The 18,431-nt window shown below is 36.7% G+C and overlaps 2 protein-coding genes across 15 annotated transcripts in view; one reads left to right on the top strand and one right to left on the bottom strand.

The window, feature by feature from the left end:
- Positions 1 to 18,431, top strand: part of dsc2l (desmocollin 2 like) — a 1,349,056-nt gene that overhangs the window by 704,453 nt on the left and 626,172 nt on the right. The gene's annotated exons all lie outside the window — the stretch shown is intronic.
- tns3.2 (tensin 3, tandem duplicate 2) overlaps positions 1 to 18,431 on the bottom strand; it is an 817,627-nt gene that overhangs the window by 756,916 nt on the left and 42,280 nt on the right. For 12 of the 13 annotated variants that reach the window (XR_015517992.1, NM_001443983.1, XM_087297829.1 and 9 more), the window contains 3 exon segments: positions 10,772 to 11,569; positions 893 to 1,002; positions 562 to 691 (listed from right to left, as the gene is read on the bottom strand). Coding sequence is in view for 12 of the 13 variants with exons in the window: in NM_001443983.1 (NP_001430912.1) it covers positions 562 to 691; positions 893 to 1,002; positions 10,772 to 11,569 (1,038 nt within the window). In the remaining variant the exon portion in view is untranslated. 13 annotated transcript variants of the gene reach the window in all.

The raw sequence follows: 18,431 nt of genomic DNA, 5'->3' as shown, positions 1-18,431 counted from the left end.
ATTTTCCCACAAAAGAGTGCTATAATGTCTTTAAAAAAAGGCCATAATATTAAAGTTAACATAAGTAAAAAGTCATGAATAGGCATGGGACCATTTTCAAGGTATACCAGGGTTTGGAAAAGTCAAGGTTTTAAAACGTCAAAATTTTGTTAAACCGTTCCTTAGGTATATGTTTTGTTTTTTAGGACAACAGTATCTCCAGCAAAAAAAATATCCAAAGATGTCATTTTGAATTGAAAAAAAAAAAAAAATCTGTGAAATAAATGCAGACAGCAGAACTCAATAATTAATTAGAATTATTTAGCCTGACATGTTTACTGCTCCAAAATATTTTAAAAGTTTCTCAAAATAAAATATATTGTGTTTAAAAGGGGAATTTTTTTTTCTTTTTTACCCAGACATATAAAACGAACTTATTTTAGAGCAGTGATTACAATACCGTGAAACCGTGATATTTTTATCCAAGGTTATCATACCGTCAGAATCTTATACTGGCCCATGCCTAGTCACAAGGCTTTGAAAGGCTCACATAACAAACATTAAACACTGTGTCAGTCTCACCATATGGAGTGGGGGGTGTGACAGGAAATGCTGGCGTGGGCGGAGCTTGATTTAAACCCACCCACAGTGGTCTGTCAACTTCTGGAGGGAGGTCACCAAAGTCAACGGCGTCAGTGTGATACAAGCCTCGCTGGAACAAAAACACACACAGCATTGTTATAGGATTGTTCCGGGTTCAATACAAGTTTAACACATATTTTAGTTGACATTAGGCAGATCTTTGCACAGGGTTGGTGAGCTGATTCTATCACACTAGTCTCCTGTTAAAATGTGTAATGTTTAATTTTTTTAGGCTGGACATTTACGAAGTGACTGTGATAAACGTGTATACCAGAGGTGGCGTGCTAAAATCGAATCTCTGGGTGTTCTGTGTTTGATCCCCACTCGTATTCTGCAGCACAGAGTATTGGGAGACATCGCTGAGCTGTGTTTGTCTCCAACCTGAAAAGAGAGAGGCAGAAAGAGAAAGCATTTAGTAGGCATTCATAATCCACATCTCACTGTGACCAGTAAATCAGAATTTTATTCATGAACTTCCAACAACTTTTTTTGAAAAATAGGGGTTTCATTAAAATAAAAAAAAAACTAAATACACTGCAAAAAATGATTTTCTTGCTTAGATTTTTTGTCTTGTTTCTAGTCTAAATATCTAAAATTTCTTATATCGAGAAGCATTTTCTAGACAAGCTAAATGTATTGTATTGTTTTGAGAAATATTATGATATAATATTTCTCTATATAAATATATAAATATAAATATATATAAATATTAAAATAATCTGCTAATGGGGTAAGCAAAATAATCTTGTTTTCCGATTTGTGATAAGATTATTTTGCTTACCCCATTGGCAGATTATTTAGCTTGTTTTAAGGAAAAACTCATTTAATATTGGCATATTATTTCTCAAAACAAGACAATATGTTTTGCTTGTCTAGAAAATTCTTCTTGATTTAGGAATTTTTAGATATTTGGACTAGAAACAAGACAAAAAATCTAAGTAAGAAAAGCACTTTTTGCAGTGTATAGAACGTTCTCAAACGATTGTTGTTTTGAAATGCTTACTGAAAAGTTTATGATATCCAATTAAAAAGCTATTTACTTAAAATATTACAAGATGTAAGCTGTTTGGACAAAACTGTGTGTGTAGTGTGTTCACTGTCATATTGGAGTGATATCAACACAACAAGTCTCTTTTTTAAATATTCTGATGTTGAAAATAGGACCCAATTCCCAGTGATTTTAAGGCTCACTGCAATGTGACGTAGGAGTGCAGTTTTCCCCGCCCACCGAATTGATTGACAGGCGCCATGTTTCAATAATAACATGTGTACATACAGTTGAAGTCAGAATTATTGATTTCTTTTTTTTCTTTTTTTTAATATTTCCCAAATGATATTTAACAGATTTAGGAAATTTTCACAGTATGTTTGATAATGCTTTTTTTTTCGTCTGGAGAAAGTCTTATTTGTTTTATTTTGGCTAGAATAAAAGCAGTTTTTAATATTTTAAACACAATTTTAAGGACAATATTATTAGCCCCTTTAAGCTATATATATTTTTTGATAGTCTACAGACCAAACCATCGGTATACAATAACTTGTTTAATTACCCTAACCTTCCTAGTTAATCTAATTACCCTAGTTAAGCCTTTAAATGTCACTTTAGGCTGTGTAGAAGTGTCTTGAAAAATATCAGTCAAATATTATGTACGGTCATTATGGCAAAGATAAAATAAATCAGTGATTAAAAATTTATTAGATAATAAATTAATAATAATAATAATATTAATAATAATAATAATAATAATAATAATAATAATAATAATAATAATAATAATAATAACAATAATAATAATAATTTATAAGTTAATATTAATAAGTTATTAAAACTATTATGTTTACAAATGTGTTGAAAAAAATCTGCTCTCCGTTTAACAGAAATAGGGGGAAAAATAAGCAGGGGGCTGATCATTCAGGGGGGCTAATAATTCTGACTTTAACTGTATATTTTTGGGTGAATGATCCCTTTAAGTTTGGACAGAGCAATTGAAATTTGACTTGAAGCGTCTGAGACTTGAAGGCTGCCATTTATGCATTTGCCTCTTTGCATATTGATTAGTATAATTTGTAATACAAACTTCTAAATTAGAAATGTTAAATTAATATAACATCAATTAACATAAATATTTGTATGCCTATATACAGTAGGTCAAATTTTCTGAGACCACTAGTGAAACTTTTTTATTATTTCAATTTTAAATATTTTTCCTGTTATAATATTTTAGGATCACATTCAGATATCTTAATTATCATTTCATTTTTTTTTTACTCCAGCTACATAAAAAAATCCAAATGTATAATCTTCTCTAGAATGATTATGAGATCCAGATCACATCTGAAAACAAAAGTCACAGGCTGCTTCTCAATATGCGTTGCTTGCTTGACGTCATCATCAGCTGACAAAGTTCAGCTCTACTTCTCAAGACCGCAAGAACAGAGGATGACTGAAACACTCCGGATGTGTTCTTGATATCGAGGAGGCACCGATGCAGACTTGAGCATCGAACTCGCTTTAGAAGTCCCAGAAGTCATTGCGACTGGAGGTGGGAAGTGCAGCATTTTATTTATTATTAAAGTTCAGAGATATGACTTATTTACCTCAGGAGCTTCTCTATAAATGAAACTGTGAATTTACCATGGACATCTTAATGAAGGAGTAAACACATTGGGCTCTATTTTGACGGTCCATGCGCAGAGCGCAAAAGGCAGGGCGCAAACGCTTTCAGGGCGTGTCAGAATGCATTTTTGCTAATTTACGGACGGGAAAATCCGCTTTGCGCTGTGGCGTATGGTCTAAAAGGGTTGAGTTTATTTTCTTAATGAGTTATAGGTGAGTTTTGAGAATAAACCAATTAGAGTCTCATCTCCCATTCCCTTTAAGAGCCAGTTGCGTCGCGCCATAAGTGCATTCGCTATTTACAGGACGCAAAGTAAGTCTAAGTGGAAAAAATTAGTATTTCACTAGCAAACAGTAAACAGTTCACAGTTTTTTTTTTAACAGAAAACGGTGAAACAGAGCATCTGCGTGAGAATGAGAGATAATGGAACTACTTTCACTTTCGCTCTTGGATAGGGAAACCTTTACACACAGACATCAATTAGTCTAAAAATAAATAATTTTGTTTGTTAAGCGCAAATATTTGTTTCAAAACTATTTCTAAATTCAGTTCTAATTTCCAGCAAACGAATAAATGAACAATTATAACAAAGTGTGCTCAAAAACCTGAGTTATATCCTAAAACACATGCTGTGCCCCATATGGTCTAAAACCTGACAGGTGGGCAAATCTAAGCTTGTTTTTATTTTTTGAAACTTTTTATTTAAGATTTTTCTATATATTTATTTTACAGAACAACCCCTTCCCCAAAAATTTTTACCCCTTACACACGAGGGGGTACCTAAAAAAATAAATAAATAAAAATAAATAATGAAATTATAATAATAATAAAAAATAAAGAAAAAAAAAATTAAAATAAAAGGTGTTGCCATCATAATTACTTTCCAGGGGATACATCTGTACATCAAGTTACATTGTATTGCATAGTTACATCAAATAACAGTCATGTTAAGGTGAGGTTAAGCAATCTCTAAATATACATATCCAAATATGTCGTAATACTTTTCCACCTCCTTAGAAAAATATCAGTTTTCATCTGTAGACATGCAGTCATTTTTTCCATTATATAGACCTGTTTAAGTCTCTGAATCCACTGAGACACTTTTGGAGAACTTTCTTCCATCCAATGTACTGTTATCATTTTTTTTGCAACCAGTAATAATATCCTTAGGACAAATCTTGCTTCCTTATCAAACATCTCTTTGGGCAGTGCTCCCAGTAAACACACAACTGGATCGAGGGGTATCTCCCTATCTAATATATTATCTATTTCTTTTTTAACATTTTTCCAAAACTCTTGAATCGTAGGACAGTCCCAAAAAATGTGGGTATGGTCTCCAATTTTACCACATTTTCTCCAACACAAAGCTACCGATGGTCCTTTTACGTATGTAGAAATTACAAAAGGAGTATTAAAGTACCTCATTTTTACTTTCCAATCAAATTCTTTCCACAATTGACTATTAATTCCTTTATGACATCCTTCACATAACTCAGTCCAGACCTCATCCTCGATTATGGTATTTAGTTCTAGTTCCCATTTTCCTTTAAGCTTGTTTTTAATAAAACAAATATAAATATGGATATAATAAATAATACTGATAATAATAATAACATTATACAAAAGCAAATTGTTATGAATGAGCTGAAAAAGCCTCCCGAGATGAAGAAGACATAAAGCAGTGATTTTTCATATTTATGTAGGCTAGAAAATAATATGTTTTGTAATATTTTAATCCTTTATATTTATATCCTATATCTATTCTTATTATATCCTATATATATCCTTAATATTTACATTTTTTCATATGTAAAGATATTTGCCTATTGCTCTCTTGTGTGTATTAAGCAGTGCGTAAGCGAGGCGCAACTCTGCGCCGGAGTTTAGACCGGGTTTATTTTGGTCTAATGAAAAATCTATTATAGTTTCTCAAAATAGCAACGCACCAGCAGTGCGCCCCAGAACGCCTCCCTTTTTAGACCAGAACGCCTATGGACGCACAAATGAGCGCTAATGCATTTGCTATTTAAACTGTGTGGTGCAACGCCTCAAAACGACTCTTGCGCCAAGCTGAAACTACCAAAAGACTATTGCGCCGCGCCTTGCGCCACATTGCGCCGGGTGTATGATAGGGCCCATTAAGGGTGTTTGTTTGCTGAAATTCTTATTAAAATCTCTTATATCTATTTTGCGCAATGTATATTTATATTTTTATGTACAGTATATATTTTGAAAAAGTGAAAAACAATAAATCCCTGTATGAATGCAGTAATGATTAAATAATTTTACATTTAAAATGTGTGAAGGTCATGTGACCATCACAAAGAACGCATCTCATTTCTCACAGGACGTATTCTCTGTTCTCACGGTCTGCCGAGTTTGTTCTTCTGAGGACACCTGGAAAGACCGCTCTCCACAAGAACGCAAGTCCGTTCTCTGCATTCTTGAAATTGAGAAACAGCCAGATAATCGATCAGTGACACATAGGCTTGTTGAATTAGCTACAATTGTACAGAATCAGAAGAAAAACAGTTTATTTTTCTTATTTTGTAATATAACCTTATTGTGATGTAATTATTTCCAGGTTTAAATAATAAAATAGTGTTGTCACAGACCCTTGGATTCCATTTTGTTTACATAATGATTATAAAGCATGGTAATAATTCATTTCAAACGGCCAACAGTGCAGGCTCTGTTAACTATCACCACCCGGACCTACGAAATCCTCAAGACTCAGTGAAAGACAACATGTTTTGTGTGTCAGGAGACGCTCACTTCAAAAGCATTCCTCAGCCCTTACACCATGTGTATTTAAACCCACACGCGCACACATGCCACAAGGCATATATCTAGTGACATACTACTGTAATAACAACACTCTGCACAGATTTCTGTTAAACAGGATGAACTCAGCACTCCATTCAAAGAATCTCCATTTCAGTCGCCAGAGCTGCTCTGACATGGGCTGATCTTGCTAAAAGGATCTTAAGATATTTTAACAGAACAGACAGGGGATGTATATTCAAGGCAGGGGACACACTTCAAAAGCAACAAGCCCCTCTCAGTATGCCGGGGTCAAAGCAGCCAGAGTATTGAGTTCATGGTGAAAAAATGGCACCACAGATGTGTTCGGTAAAGAGCGTATAACATTATTGTCACTACACGCTTCTTAAGTGCAGTGTTATTCCATTGCTAAAATACAATCATGTCAATTCCTAAACAAACTGGCAGCTCAGAGGTCACTTCTACACTGTGCAAGCACTCCATACTAGACCTGGATGTTTACACATTCAAGCACAGTCACAGTTATGCACACATACACACACTCACCGAAATGAAAGGCAAGTCTTTATTTACTTTACCAAACCTGTCAGGAACTGCACATAGAGGGCCATTGTATGTTACTTGAGTGCATGTATTAACATAAATTAGGCCCCTGCCAATAGAAACCTCAAACATCAATCTACAGGGTTTCTGCAGGTTTCTTCAAATCAAATTTAGGACTTTTTAAGACCCTTTTAAGACAACTTTGAATGAAATTTTAGACATAAATAGGGTTAAACACTAAGGATTTTTTTCTAATGGCCCAGTTACTTAAATAGTTTTTGTATTAATGGAAGATCATGTAAAGCTACAGTTGAAGTCAGAATTATTAGCCCCCTTTTGATTTTATTGTATTTTTAAAATTTCCCAAATAATTTTTAACAGAGCAAGTGAATTTTCACAGAATGTCTGATAATATTTTTTCTTCTGGAGAAAGTCTTATTTGTTTTATTTCGGCAAGAATATAAGCAGTTATTAATTTTTTAAAAAACATTTTTGGGACAAAATTATTAGCCCCTTTAAGCAAATTTGTTTTTCGATAATCTGCAGAACTAACCATCATTATACAATAACTTGCCTAATTACCCTAACCTGCCTAGTTCACCTTATTAACCTAGTTAAGCCTTTAAATGTCACTTTAAGCTGTATAGAAGTATCTTGAAAAATATCAAGTAAAATATTATTTACTGTCATCATGGCAAAGATAAAATAAATCCGTTATTAGAAAAAAGTTTTTAAAACTATTATGCTTAGAAATGTGCTGAAACAATCTTCTCTCCATTAAACAGAAATTGGGGGAAAAAATATATAAATAAACAGGAGCACTTAAATTCAGGGGGGCTAATAATTCTGACTTCAACTGTATGTGTTGCTTTTAGTTTTCTTTCCCTGACTAAAGAAATAAATTCAGAGAAATTGCTGTAAACATGTTTTGAGATTATAGTTGACAGATTGGGTAGCTTTACATTGACATAGGAAAATGAAGACCTTTTTAAAATTATTTAACACCTACAACACAATATTTCATTGAATTTAAGACTTTTAGGCCTAACGTTTTATTTTTGAGCCCCTATTATACATTAAAAAAGGTCATATTTTGGTTTTAAGGGTCTCCAACAACAGTCGAAAATGCATGCAAGGTCAAAAAACACTTTCATTGTCTTATAATCTGCATTTATTTTACCATAATTATCCCAGCGACTCCCATTTAAATCGTTCAGGGATTCATTTGTTCCCAAAGCCCTCCTTAGCACGAAGCTAATCTGCTCTGATTGGACCGAAGACAGCCTGTTGCATTTGGTCGACAGCATTCGGCGTGAGACAGAGTGAAATGCCCAGCATGGCATATCAACATTATTGAAGTAGTCAAGAGTGCAGAGTGCATGTGTGAGAATGCCTGCCAAGACTTTTTTCTCCCGTATTTCAGACCCATCTCCCACCACTCTCTCGTTTTGTTATTTGTCCAGGAAAACTCCTGTAATTTCAACCCCACTCCAGTCTGTAAAAACCCCTGGGTCGCCAACATTGGTATAGGATCCGATCGCAGTGGCCGCCCAAAACACGCTTTATAGTGGTTACTAACACCACAGTACCCAGTTCTCAACAGTGTTATTCAGACACCTCACCCCCGAACCTAACCCCCCTGGTCTCCTGGATTTTCAGGGACAGATGTTGGCAGGTATGTGTGTGAGCCTAATGCAGTTAAACACCAGCATATTTCTCTATTCTTAACCATAAATAAAATCAGTGACACATTCAGTATTAATTTACACAGTGCCAAAAGCTAAACTACTCTGAACCTTGACTGCCGCACGTAGGTAGGAACAGCTGACGGTGGCCCTAGCAATGACAAACGGCAGTGGAACGCAAGCTCACAGACGCATATAAATCCGTAAACAAAGCGGCACGGGTCTTGTTTTCAACGAGGTTTTAGACACGATATGAGAATATAAAGAGTTAACGTATACAGTACAAGCGGTTACAAGTAACAAAACAAAATTAAACAAATAATTTGCAAGCTAGAGAAAAACAAGGAGGCAACTATTTTACTTACACTTGTGAAATGAAGCAAGAAACTGATCCATGATCCACTGATCCATGTACTGATAAAGTTCCTTTAAAGCTCTGACAAAGGCCCGATCCCAATTCCACCCTTCAGCCCTTCCCCATAACCCCTACCCCTCGTTTTGCGCATGCACGCCAAGGGGTAGGGGTGTCCCAATTCTCTTTAGCTTGAAGCCGTAGGGCTAAGTTTTTTCAGGACCACACTTGAAACCAATAGGGTAAAAAAAGTTCCCTGAATACACCTGCCACAACGGCAGTATTGCTGAACCCGGAAGTAAGAGGATCCACAAATGAGTATTTTTTTTATGTCATTATTACGAATATTTACAACAAACAAACACATGTTTTAAAATAGTCATAACTGCGTGCGTGTTTTACTGTAATGCTTTAAAAAAAAAAAAACCGCGAACTATAATCCCTATTAATAACTCCTGTACAGCAGTCCCACAACATTCTGACACTCCCTGTCAGTAATGTCTAGTGGCTGGGTATGAGCTTTTTGTAGAGTTCCTATTTGTAGGACAAATAGAATTCGAAATTCTTTTATAATGGTAGCCGGTAGGTCATTAAAGGAGTCCACTGGGGAGGGAGATACATCTAAAAAATGTATTGTATGCGTTGTGGTAACGTTTTGGTAATGTGTACATAAATCCAGGCCCGGATTGGCTAATCGGGAGGACCGGGAGAATTCCCGGTAGGCCGGTCCATTTTTTGGCTGCGAGGGCCGGTGTCCCTAGCTCCAGAATCTGTTGCTCTGAGCAGTCACACTTTTTAAATTAATTTATTTATTTACTTTACCACAATCTTCTTATTCATTATTTTACCAGCTCTGCTCTTTTTATCTATTTTATCGAATGATGATATAACTCAGATGAGTCAGCTCTCAACGTACATCTGTTGTGGTCCAGTGCTTAGCACATTAGGTTACGATGCCACCAACACAGGTTTGATCCTCGTCTGTGTAATTTATTTTTTTCATTTTTATTTTTAAGACATAAAATACTGTTAGGGTTGTTGAACATTTGAAGTTCTAAAGCAGCTGTTTTCTCAAAAAAAGACGTGATAGTGTCATTAGAAACTGAATTAGAAATGACCTTATTTTAATATAGTCAGTCGTGAACTGAGGTGGGCCGGTCTGAGGCTTAAAACTCCAGGGCTGAAAAGGAGTCCCACTCCAGCCCTGCATAGATCTTTGCCTGTGTTATGTCACCTTGCTTCAATTTTAATTTCCCTAAACGGGATAATAAAGTTGAGACTGAGTCTGAAAGGTACAACTTTTGCCTTACCAGAAAGGTAATTTAGCTGTGCATCTGTCAACTCTTACAAAACATACTTTCACAATACTGCAGTAAAGTGATAATCTCAAATGGTTACGCCGTGGTATGTTTAATGCTTACAATTAACCCTCCAAATCCTATGGAACTTTAATGGTTCCACAGTCATATCACCCTGCAGCCCAAGACCGGTTACTCACTGAAGCTAAGCAGGGCTGAGCCTGGTCATTTCCCGGATGGGAGACCACAAGGAAACACTAGGTTGCTGTTGGAAGTGGTGTTAGTGAGGCCAGCAGGGGGCGCTTAACCTGTGGTCTGTGTGAGTCCTAATGGCCCGGTATAATCGAAGAGGACACTACACTATCAGTGGGCACCGTCTTTCGGATGAGACGTTAAACCGAGGTCCTCACTGTCTGTCGTCATTTAAAATACCATGGCACTTCTCATAAAGAGTAGGGGTGTATCCCCGGTGTCCTGGCCAAAGTCCCTCTATCGGCCCCTACGATCATGGCCTCCTAATCATCCCCTTCCACCGAATTGGCTCTATCACTGTCTCTCCACTCCACCAATAGCTGGTGTGTGGTGAGCGCACTGGCGCCGTTGTCCTGTGGCAGCCGTCGCATCATCCAAGTGGATGCTGCACACTGGTGGTGGTGTAGAGAAACCCCCCCTCATGATTGTGAAGCGCTTTGGGTGTATGCGCTATATAAATACACATTACATTACATTACAATGGTTTCACCCAAATAAACATCTAAGCAGAATACTATTGTATTTTATCCCAAACCCTCACTATATCTCGTAGTCTGTAGCAATCAATAAATGGACTGATTTGTAAGGACTGGCGAATGTATCAGGATTGTCTCTTACCTGATAGGTGAGATTTGGCTTTCCCCATTGATTGTGTCTTTCCATTAGTGTAAAGGGAGGCTGAGCGTGTCATGTGACTCTGTGGCTGTGTAGGGATTGGCTTAAATTCTGGGTCGAGGTCCAGGATCAGCTGATTGAGCTGTTCGATTGATTGATCCAAAGCCATGACATCATCCTTATCTGTCTCTGACGGCGCCTCTGGAAGACAATTATCTGGCGTTGAAGGCTTGCTTGCATCACTTCGGAGCTCCTGCTTGACTTCCAGTCTGTCTGTTGGAGTGTGTGCGTAAGATGTAGACTGCTGTTGTTTCACCCATATACGTGTCTGATATCCTGCAGGAACTGAAGTGTCTATGACAGAGTTCGAGGTATTCACGTCACCACGAAATTTGGCAGGAGAAGCTTCATTTTGATAATCAGAACTCTGACCTGAAGACAAACCAGACGTTTCCTTAAAGGACAGCGAGTCTGAAACAGCAGCAATGGCATCATTAGGGGAGGTCATGTCATCCTCATCGTCATCTATAATGTCTGTCTCCCGCTCTGTGAACATAGAGTCACCATTTAAGTGTCCAGAATAATCAAGAACGGATTGACTGGTTGTAGGGTCCCGTCTCAAAGTGCCTGGAGAAGATTGTTCCTCCTCCATTCTGAGTCCAGGGGTCACTCTGTTGAGCTGGTTGTTCTCCTCAGGGCTGTAGCTGATTAGGAGCCCAGAGGCTTGTCCTCCGGTCCACTGGGAGGAGCTGGAGAGTCCAGAGTCACTGCTTAAAGAGCGGGTGCCTTCGTGTGGCTTGGCTGTGGAGGAAAGAACCAAAATAATCACTATAATAAAATGACATTTTAATCAATGTTTAGATTAAAAGACCACTACAATTTCAAATAATTACAAATTACAAAAAAAGAGACAAAAGCATAAATACAATTTAGTTCACTTAAAAAAAAATCTTGTTATTCATATATCAATCCCCCAAGACGTCTTCAAAAACACAAATTAAGATATTTTAGATTAAATCCAAGATTTCTCTAGTCCTCCTTTAGCTAGATTTATACCTTCACCTGGCGCTGCACTGCGCACTAGAGCTGAAGATCTTTGCCCGAACCCGACGGATTTAATTTCTATCATTTTAAACGGGGTCGGGTCAGGCGCATTAAATGAACAGCCATGTGATGCATTTCGATTAGCGCAAGAAAGTAATCAAATTGTTTGTTACAGCATTAAAATCCATCTCTGCTAATGTGAAACAAATAATGACGGAGAAGTCAAAAAGAGTAAATTTTGACTGCGGTCAAGCCAACCGCCGGTTCAAAAAGAACAGTCATTCTAGCTGCCAAAGTATTTCGGCGGTCACTCATACACTGCGTATTACGGTAGAGCGCTAAACAGCAATGTATGTACAGAAAGCTGACAGGGAAAATGACTAGTTCACTCGCTACATTGAAACTTCTGTCATGGAAAATGAAATTTACATTTACATTTAGCCGATGCGTTTATCCAAAGCGACTTACAAATGAGGACAAGGAAGCAATTTGCACAACTATAAGAGCAACAATGAATAAGTGCTGTAGGCAAGTTTCAGGTGTGTAAAGTCTAAGAAGGAAAGCGTTAGTAATTTTTTATTTTTTTTGTAGTTAGTGGAGGAGTCAGAGAGGGAGTTGCGTATTAGTAAGAAAAGTGGAGACTGAATAGTTGAGTTTTTAGTCGCTTTTTGAAGACAGCGAGTGACTGCTGTTCTGATGCAGTTAGGGAGTTCATTCCACCAACTGGGCAGATTGAGCGCGAGCGTTCGGGAAAGAGTTTTCTTGCCTCTTTGGGATGGAACCACGAAGCAACGTTCATTCACAGAACGCAAGTTTCTGGAGGGCCTATAAATCTGCAGAAGTGAGAGCAGGTAAGAATGGGCGTAGCCAGAAATCGCTTTGTAAGCAAACATCAGTGCTTTGAATTTGATGCGAGCAGCAACTGGCAGCCAGTGCAAACGAATGAGTAGCGGAGTGACATGTGCTCTTTTAGGTTCATTAAAGACCACTCGTGCTGCTGCGTTCTGAAGCATCTGAAGAGGTAAATGGATGTTCTTGGCTAGTAGAAGATGAACAAACAATCCTACCCAACACTTGCAAAATTAGCCAGATCAGAACTATGCGTCTCGGCCTGTAGCAGCAGCAGTGAAAGGGTGTTCGGTGCTGCTGGACGCACCATCCTAAGCGCAGAACTGCGCTAAAGTCAGTGGATTCAATAATGTTCCTCCACAAAAACACATAGCCTAATCTTGGTCAGTAAAGGGTTTTTAAACTATAAATAAATATTAATTAAATATAAGAGTATATATGCTAATGTTGGCATTATTATAGGGGGGTATAACAAGCTGTGTATAAACACACACACACACACACACACAGCTTCACGCTCTCTCTCATTCACACACACACACACACACACACACACACACACACACACACACACACACACACACACACACACAAAAACAAAGACAGCACCAAACAAGAGACACTCAGCATTACGCTCTCTCTCATTCACACACAAAACCACACACACACACAGCTTCTGCTGTAAGTGTCAGTGAAAGACTGTCCAGCAAACACACATGCAGTGAAATTGTGAACAGTTTCTGAGTTTTTAAGTAGTTGGAGCATTGCAAATACTCGCGCTCACCTCCCTCAACATAGTAAGCTACTGCAACATAGCGCATTTGAGATAAATGACATCAGTACTGTATAACCAGTTATGATTATTACTTAACTGATACCGAATTGTCCGCGTCTGCATCACGGTGCACCAGAGAAACAATTAATTTTGACAGCCCTAGCCGCAAACCACTTCAGGAGGAGGCGTGAATTAATTATATCTAAACTGCGACATGGTCATCTTCTGGAAAATTACCAACGATCCATCAGGTTATGTTTTTCCCTCTCTCTCTCTCTTTGCTTAAATCGTTGGAAAAGCGCTGTCAACAAATATTTCTTCTCCACATCCCATAATGCAAAGCGCATCCGACTACAGCAGCTGGATTAGTCTAAAAAGGCGCAGTACTTTTTGTGGTGTGGTCTGTTTTAGTTTGGATCATGTTCTAACCTCAAACTAACCACTCCAGAGTTGGTTTGAAAACGTACTGAGAGTACCTCTTCAAGAAGGTCATGGTATGCTTTTGTGGCCCGATTTTGGTGCGCACTTCAGTGCGATTGCTACACTAAGAGGGAAAACGAACTCTAGTGCGATTCAACCAAACAAAAGAAGGCAGGTGTGAAAGCACCCATAAAATGGTAGTATTGGTCTCAGGACCATTGCTGTCTATAGAGCAGTGGTCACCAAACTTGTTCCTGGAGGGCCGGTGTCCTGGAGATTTTAGCTCCAACCCTAATCAAACACACCTGAACAAGCTAATCAAGGTCTTAGGTATACTTGAATCATCCAGGCAGGTGTGTTGAGGCAAGTTGGAGCTAAAAACTGCAGGGACATCGGCCCTCCAGGACCGAGATTGGTGACCCCTGCTATAGAGGATGAGGGAGCTCTCAGATTTCATCCGAAATATCAGTATTTGGTAACACTTTACAAAAAGGTTCATTAGTTAATGCATTTACTAACATGAACTAATCATGAACAGCACATGTACAGCATTTATTAATCATAATTGAACATTTACTAATGCATTATTAACATTCAAGTCTGTGCTTGTTAACATTAGTTAATGCACCATGAGTTAACATGAAATGACAATGAACTACTGTATTTTATTAACTAATGTTAACTAACATGAACAAATACAATAGTAAATTTATTATTCATTGTTTGTTCCCGTTAGTAAATACATTATTTAACATTAACTAATGAACCATATTGTAAAGTGACCCAGTATTTCATCGATTTGAGAATTTCGTCGACAATTCTCACTATTAACAATCCATAAACTATGACTTTAAGCTCAATAAACTCTTAATTTTCTGCTTATTAATAGGTATTAAAGAATATGTACTTTATAAGTAATAATTAACTGCCAATATCCTAATAATAGGTAATAAGCCACTAGTTTAGTATAATAGTAAGAACTGGTACTTAAACTAAATGTGTTACCAAAAAATATATTAATTTTTGATCTGAAGATGATTGAAGGTCTTAGTTGATTAAAACGACATGAGGTTGAGAAATTAAGTGGAGCATTTTTATTTTTGGGTGAACTAACCCTTTATTACCCAGTGGAAACAGTGACTAAAGGTTTGACATTTTAAAGTCACCATGGTAACACACGAGTGTTGAAAACAGAGTCACACCTGTGACCCCCTTATCTTCACCCACTCCTATACATTTAGCCCTGTGTGTCATAGTCTGGGCACAGAGGTGATGTTAACACATCTCTAACAAGTTGCAGACACCTTAGTCATGACACAAACACACAGGTACCCAGACCGCTCATTGTGTGGCCGTTGTGTGTGTGTTCCAGCATAGACACATCAGTCAGCCGGCGGCAGCTGAACACAGATTAGCAGATAGGTGTGTGTCATGACAAACTCAGAGTCTCGCAGCATTGATCGCGACTGATAACGCTACTACATCTACTGTTCAGCATGTGGCCAGAAGGCAGCATCCCACACGCAGACTGCAAACACAGACATTCAATGTCACACCACTTTGTGATCACTTTCAACAATGGACTTATTTTTGTAAGCCGAAAATTGTGCCAGTGAGATAATACTTTTAGTGGTTTCACCGTCATGAAGGTTATGGGTTTGGAAGGGGTTTGTGGTAAAACATCTGAAATAAGATCTGTTGTAAACTCAAGCTCAATATATTTTCATGAATTATCATACAACATAAAATACATCAGTAAAGCCCTGATTTTTTCGATGTTTCTACTCGTCCTGACAAAGACCTAAATATCTCTACACTGTAAAACCCAATAAGTTAAGGTAACTGAAACCATTTGAGGAAACCGATTGCAACAAACCATTTAAGTTCAAAAACTAATCCTAAATAGTACTTTGAACTTAATTTATTTGAGTAAATGAAACAATTTGAGCACAGTAAAACCCAATAAATGAAGAGAACTCAAATTAACAGAGTACTGCAAAACCAAGTAAGTTAAGGGAACTCAAACCTTTTGAGGAAACCGATTGCTACAAACCATTTGACTTAAACAACTAATCTATATGAGTACCGCGAGCTTACTCCAATTAAGTTGAAGTAATAAGGTATTTAATTAACTCATTACCTTCAACACTTAGTTCAAAACTCTTTTCAAATGAGTAGAATTAATTTTAAGTTAACTACACTACACACTCTTTCAGTTCAAAACTAGATTAAAGACCTATCTGTTTAGTAAAGCAAGTTTCTACATCTTGTTTATATACACTATGAACAGCAGCTACGCTAATTATTCTCTTTATTCTCCATTTCCACCTGGGCATCATCCCGAGGTCCTCAGATTATGCACTGATTGGATCCAAGACCAGCGATGAGATGATCCCAAGGTGTCCATATCCAGGACCAGGCCGTATCCTGAGCTGCTGCTGCTGCGCTGTTGGTCATGGAGCATGAGACTGATTCCAGTGATGCTCAAGGGACAGACGAGTCTTCGCTGAGGCTGAATGAGACTGAAGCTCTGCACAAGACTTTTGGCCAGCGGAGAAATAAAAATGGTCGTGCCGAACTGAGTCTGGTTCTCTCAAGGTTTTTTTTTTCGTCACTCTCCTATTGGTGAAGATTTTTCCCTCTCGGCTGTCGCCACTGGCTTGCATGGTTCAGGATCTGTAAAGCTAAGCATCGATGAATTTGCTCTTCAGTGTTTGGACTCTCAGTAATGATTTCAAACCACACTGAACTGAGCTAAACTGAACTGAACTTAAACACTAAAAACTGAACCATCCTGATCCAGTTACTATGACCATTTATGTGAAGCTGCTTTGACACAATCTACATTGTAAAAGCGCTATACAAATAAAGCTGAATTGAATTGAATTACACTCATTTCATTTGATAAAGTTGACTGTTGGGTTTTACAGAGTAACTTTCAAGAAAAACTTTTGTTTTGACCAGGACTTTTTTTTATGAAGTTTAATGTGGTAGTTATGACACTGTGGCAAAATATAAGCTGATTTATTTATTTTTTTGGGCCTGTTGGTTAGAACATTTCTGCAGTGGTTTGCATGTGTCAAATTGTAAAAGACTTCACAAAAAACTTTTACTTTAGACTTTTCAAAAAATTAAAAATAAATAAACTATATCCTACTTAATAATAATAATAATAATAATCATCATCATCATCATCAACGTGTGATTTTTTTCATTTCCTAATAAATAATAAATGTTAAATTTTATTTCTTAATAAATCGCCTCATTTCTTATGTATGATTTATATATGAAAGTAGAATATGTGTTAGCTTTTCGTAAGTGATTTTATGTTTTAGAATAGACTATAGAATATTCTCAATAATATTAGTAAAGCAAACATAGCCCCTATATGTAGGCCCACATGGAAACTGCATGCAGAATTCTGCAGATTTTTAGCCCATCATTAATTCTGTTTATTTACTTGAGTAAATGTGTGTAAATCTATATTTATTCAGTTTTTAAAATAATTACAGTAATATTATTGACTAATATGAAAATGTTCAACTGATTTATGTACAATGCAGTTTGTACAGTAATATTTTCTGTCTTTTAGTAGATATATTATATGAGTGACTTGCTTTGTTTACCAAATAAAGTGAATCTAATTGGATTTTTATTTTAAACATTAAATAAAAGTTAAAAAGACATTACTTTTTAATCCACATATTAAGGTTTTAGTTATGATACTCCCAAAACAATTCCGCAGAAATCCGCAAATTTTTACCAAAATTCTCCGTAGAAATAGCAAAAAAGTCCGCAGATTCCATCTGGCCTTTCCTATATGTGCCATTTACATATATTTTAATTTATATGAAAAACGAGTGCATGTTTTACCAAAACTAATATTGGATTTTTTAAAACGATATAATTTGCACAAAGAAATGATGGGGTTCTTCTCTAAGAAGAAGAAGTTGGTACCACCCCGTTTAGAGCATCATTATGGGCATTTTATGTTAAAACTAACGTGGTTCAAGCGATGGATCTACAACAGAGAAACTACGGGTTTTGGGAAACACTCGTCAATTCATCGTTCTTTTCCCAATTGATCATAAAATGATGGTTCAGCCGCGAGTTACGTCAGTGTTTGGGAAACGCACACCTGAACTATAAATCCATGTGAAAATATTAGCTGATTTTGGTGAAAAATTATGTTTCAAAAAATGTAAAGTCCATAAATATAATTTTTAGACAAAACAAAAAACAAAACACAAACAGGCATATATATATATATATATATATATATATATATATATATATATATAAAACTAATAAAAACCATAAAAAATATAAATCCATGGGAAAATATTTGATGATTTTTTATAAAACAAATTTGTGTTTAGTAATTCAAAAATGTCAAGTCAATGTTAAGACACACAAACAAATCTACTGACCTCAGTTTCAGCTAAAACTCAACTCAAAAATCATTATCATGGACGGTCTGTCACAGACTATATTGACAGCAAATGTTCATTATTGGATGAACTATCCCTTTAACTACTAAAATACACTAACACTAAAAAGAGTCAATGCACTTGC

This window comes from Danio rerio, chromosome 20 (genome assembly GCF_052040795.2).
Source record: "Danio rerio strain M-AB ecotype USA chromosome 20, GRCz13ab, whole genome shotgun sequence".
Lineage (NCBI taxonomy): Eukaryota > Metazoa > Chordata > Actinopteri > Cypriniformes > Danionidae > Danio > Danio rerio.
Note: the sequence above shows the minus strand (reverse complement) of the source record. Positions and strands in the feature narration are given on the sequence as shown.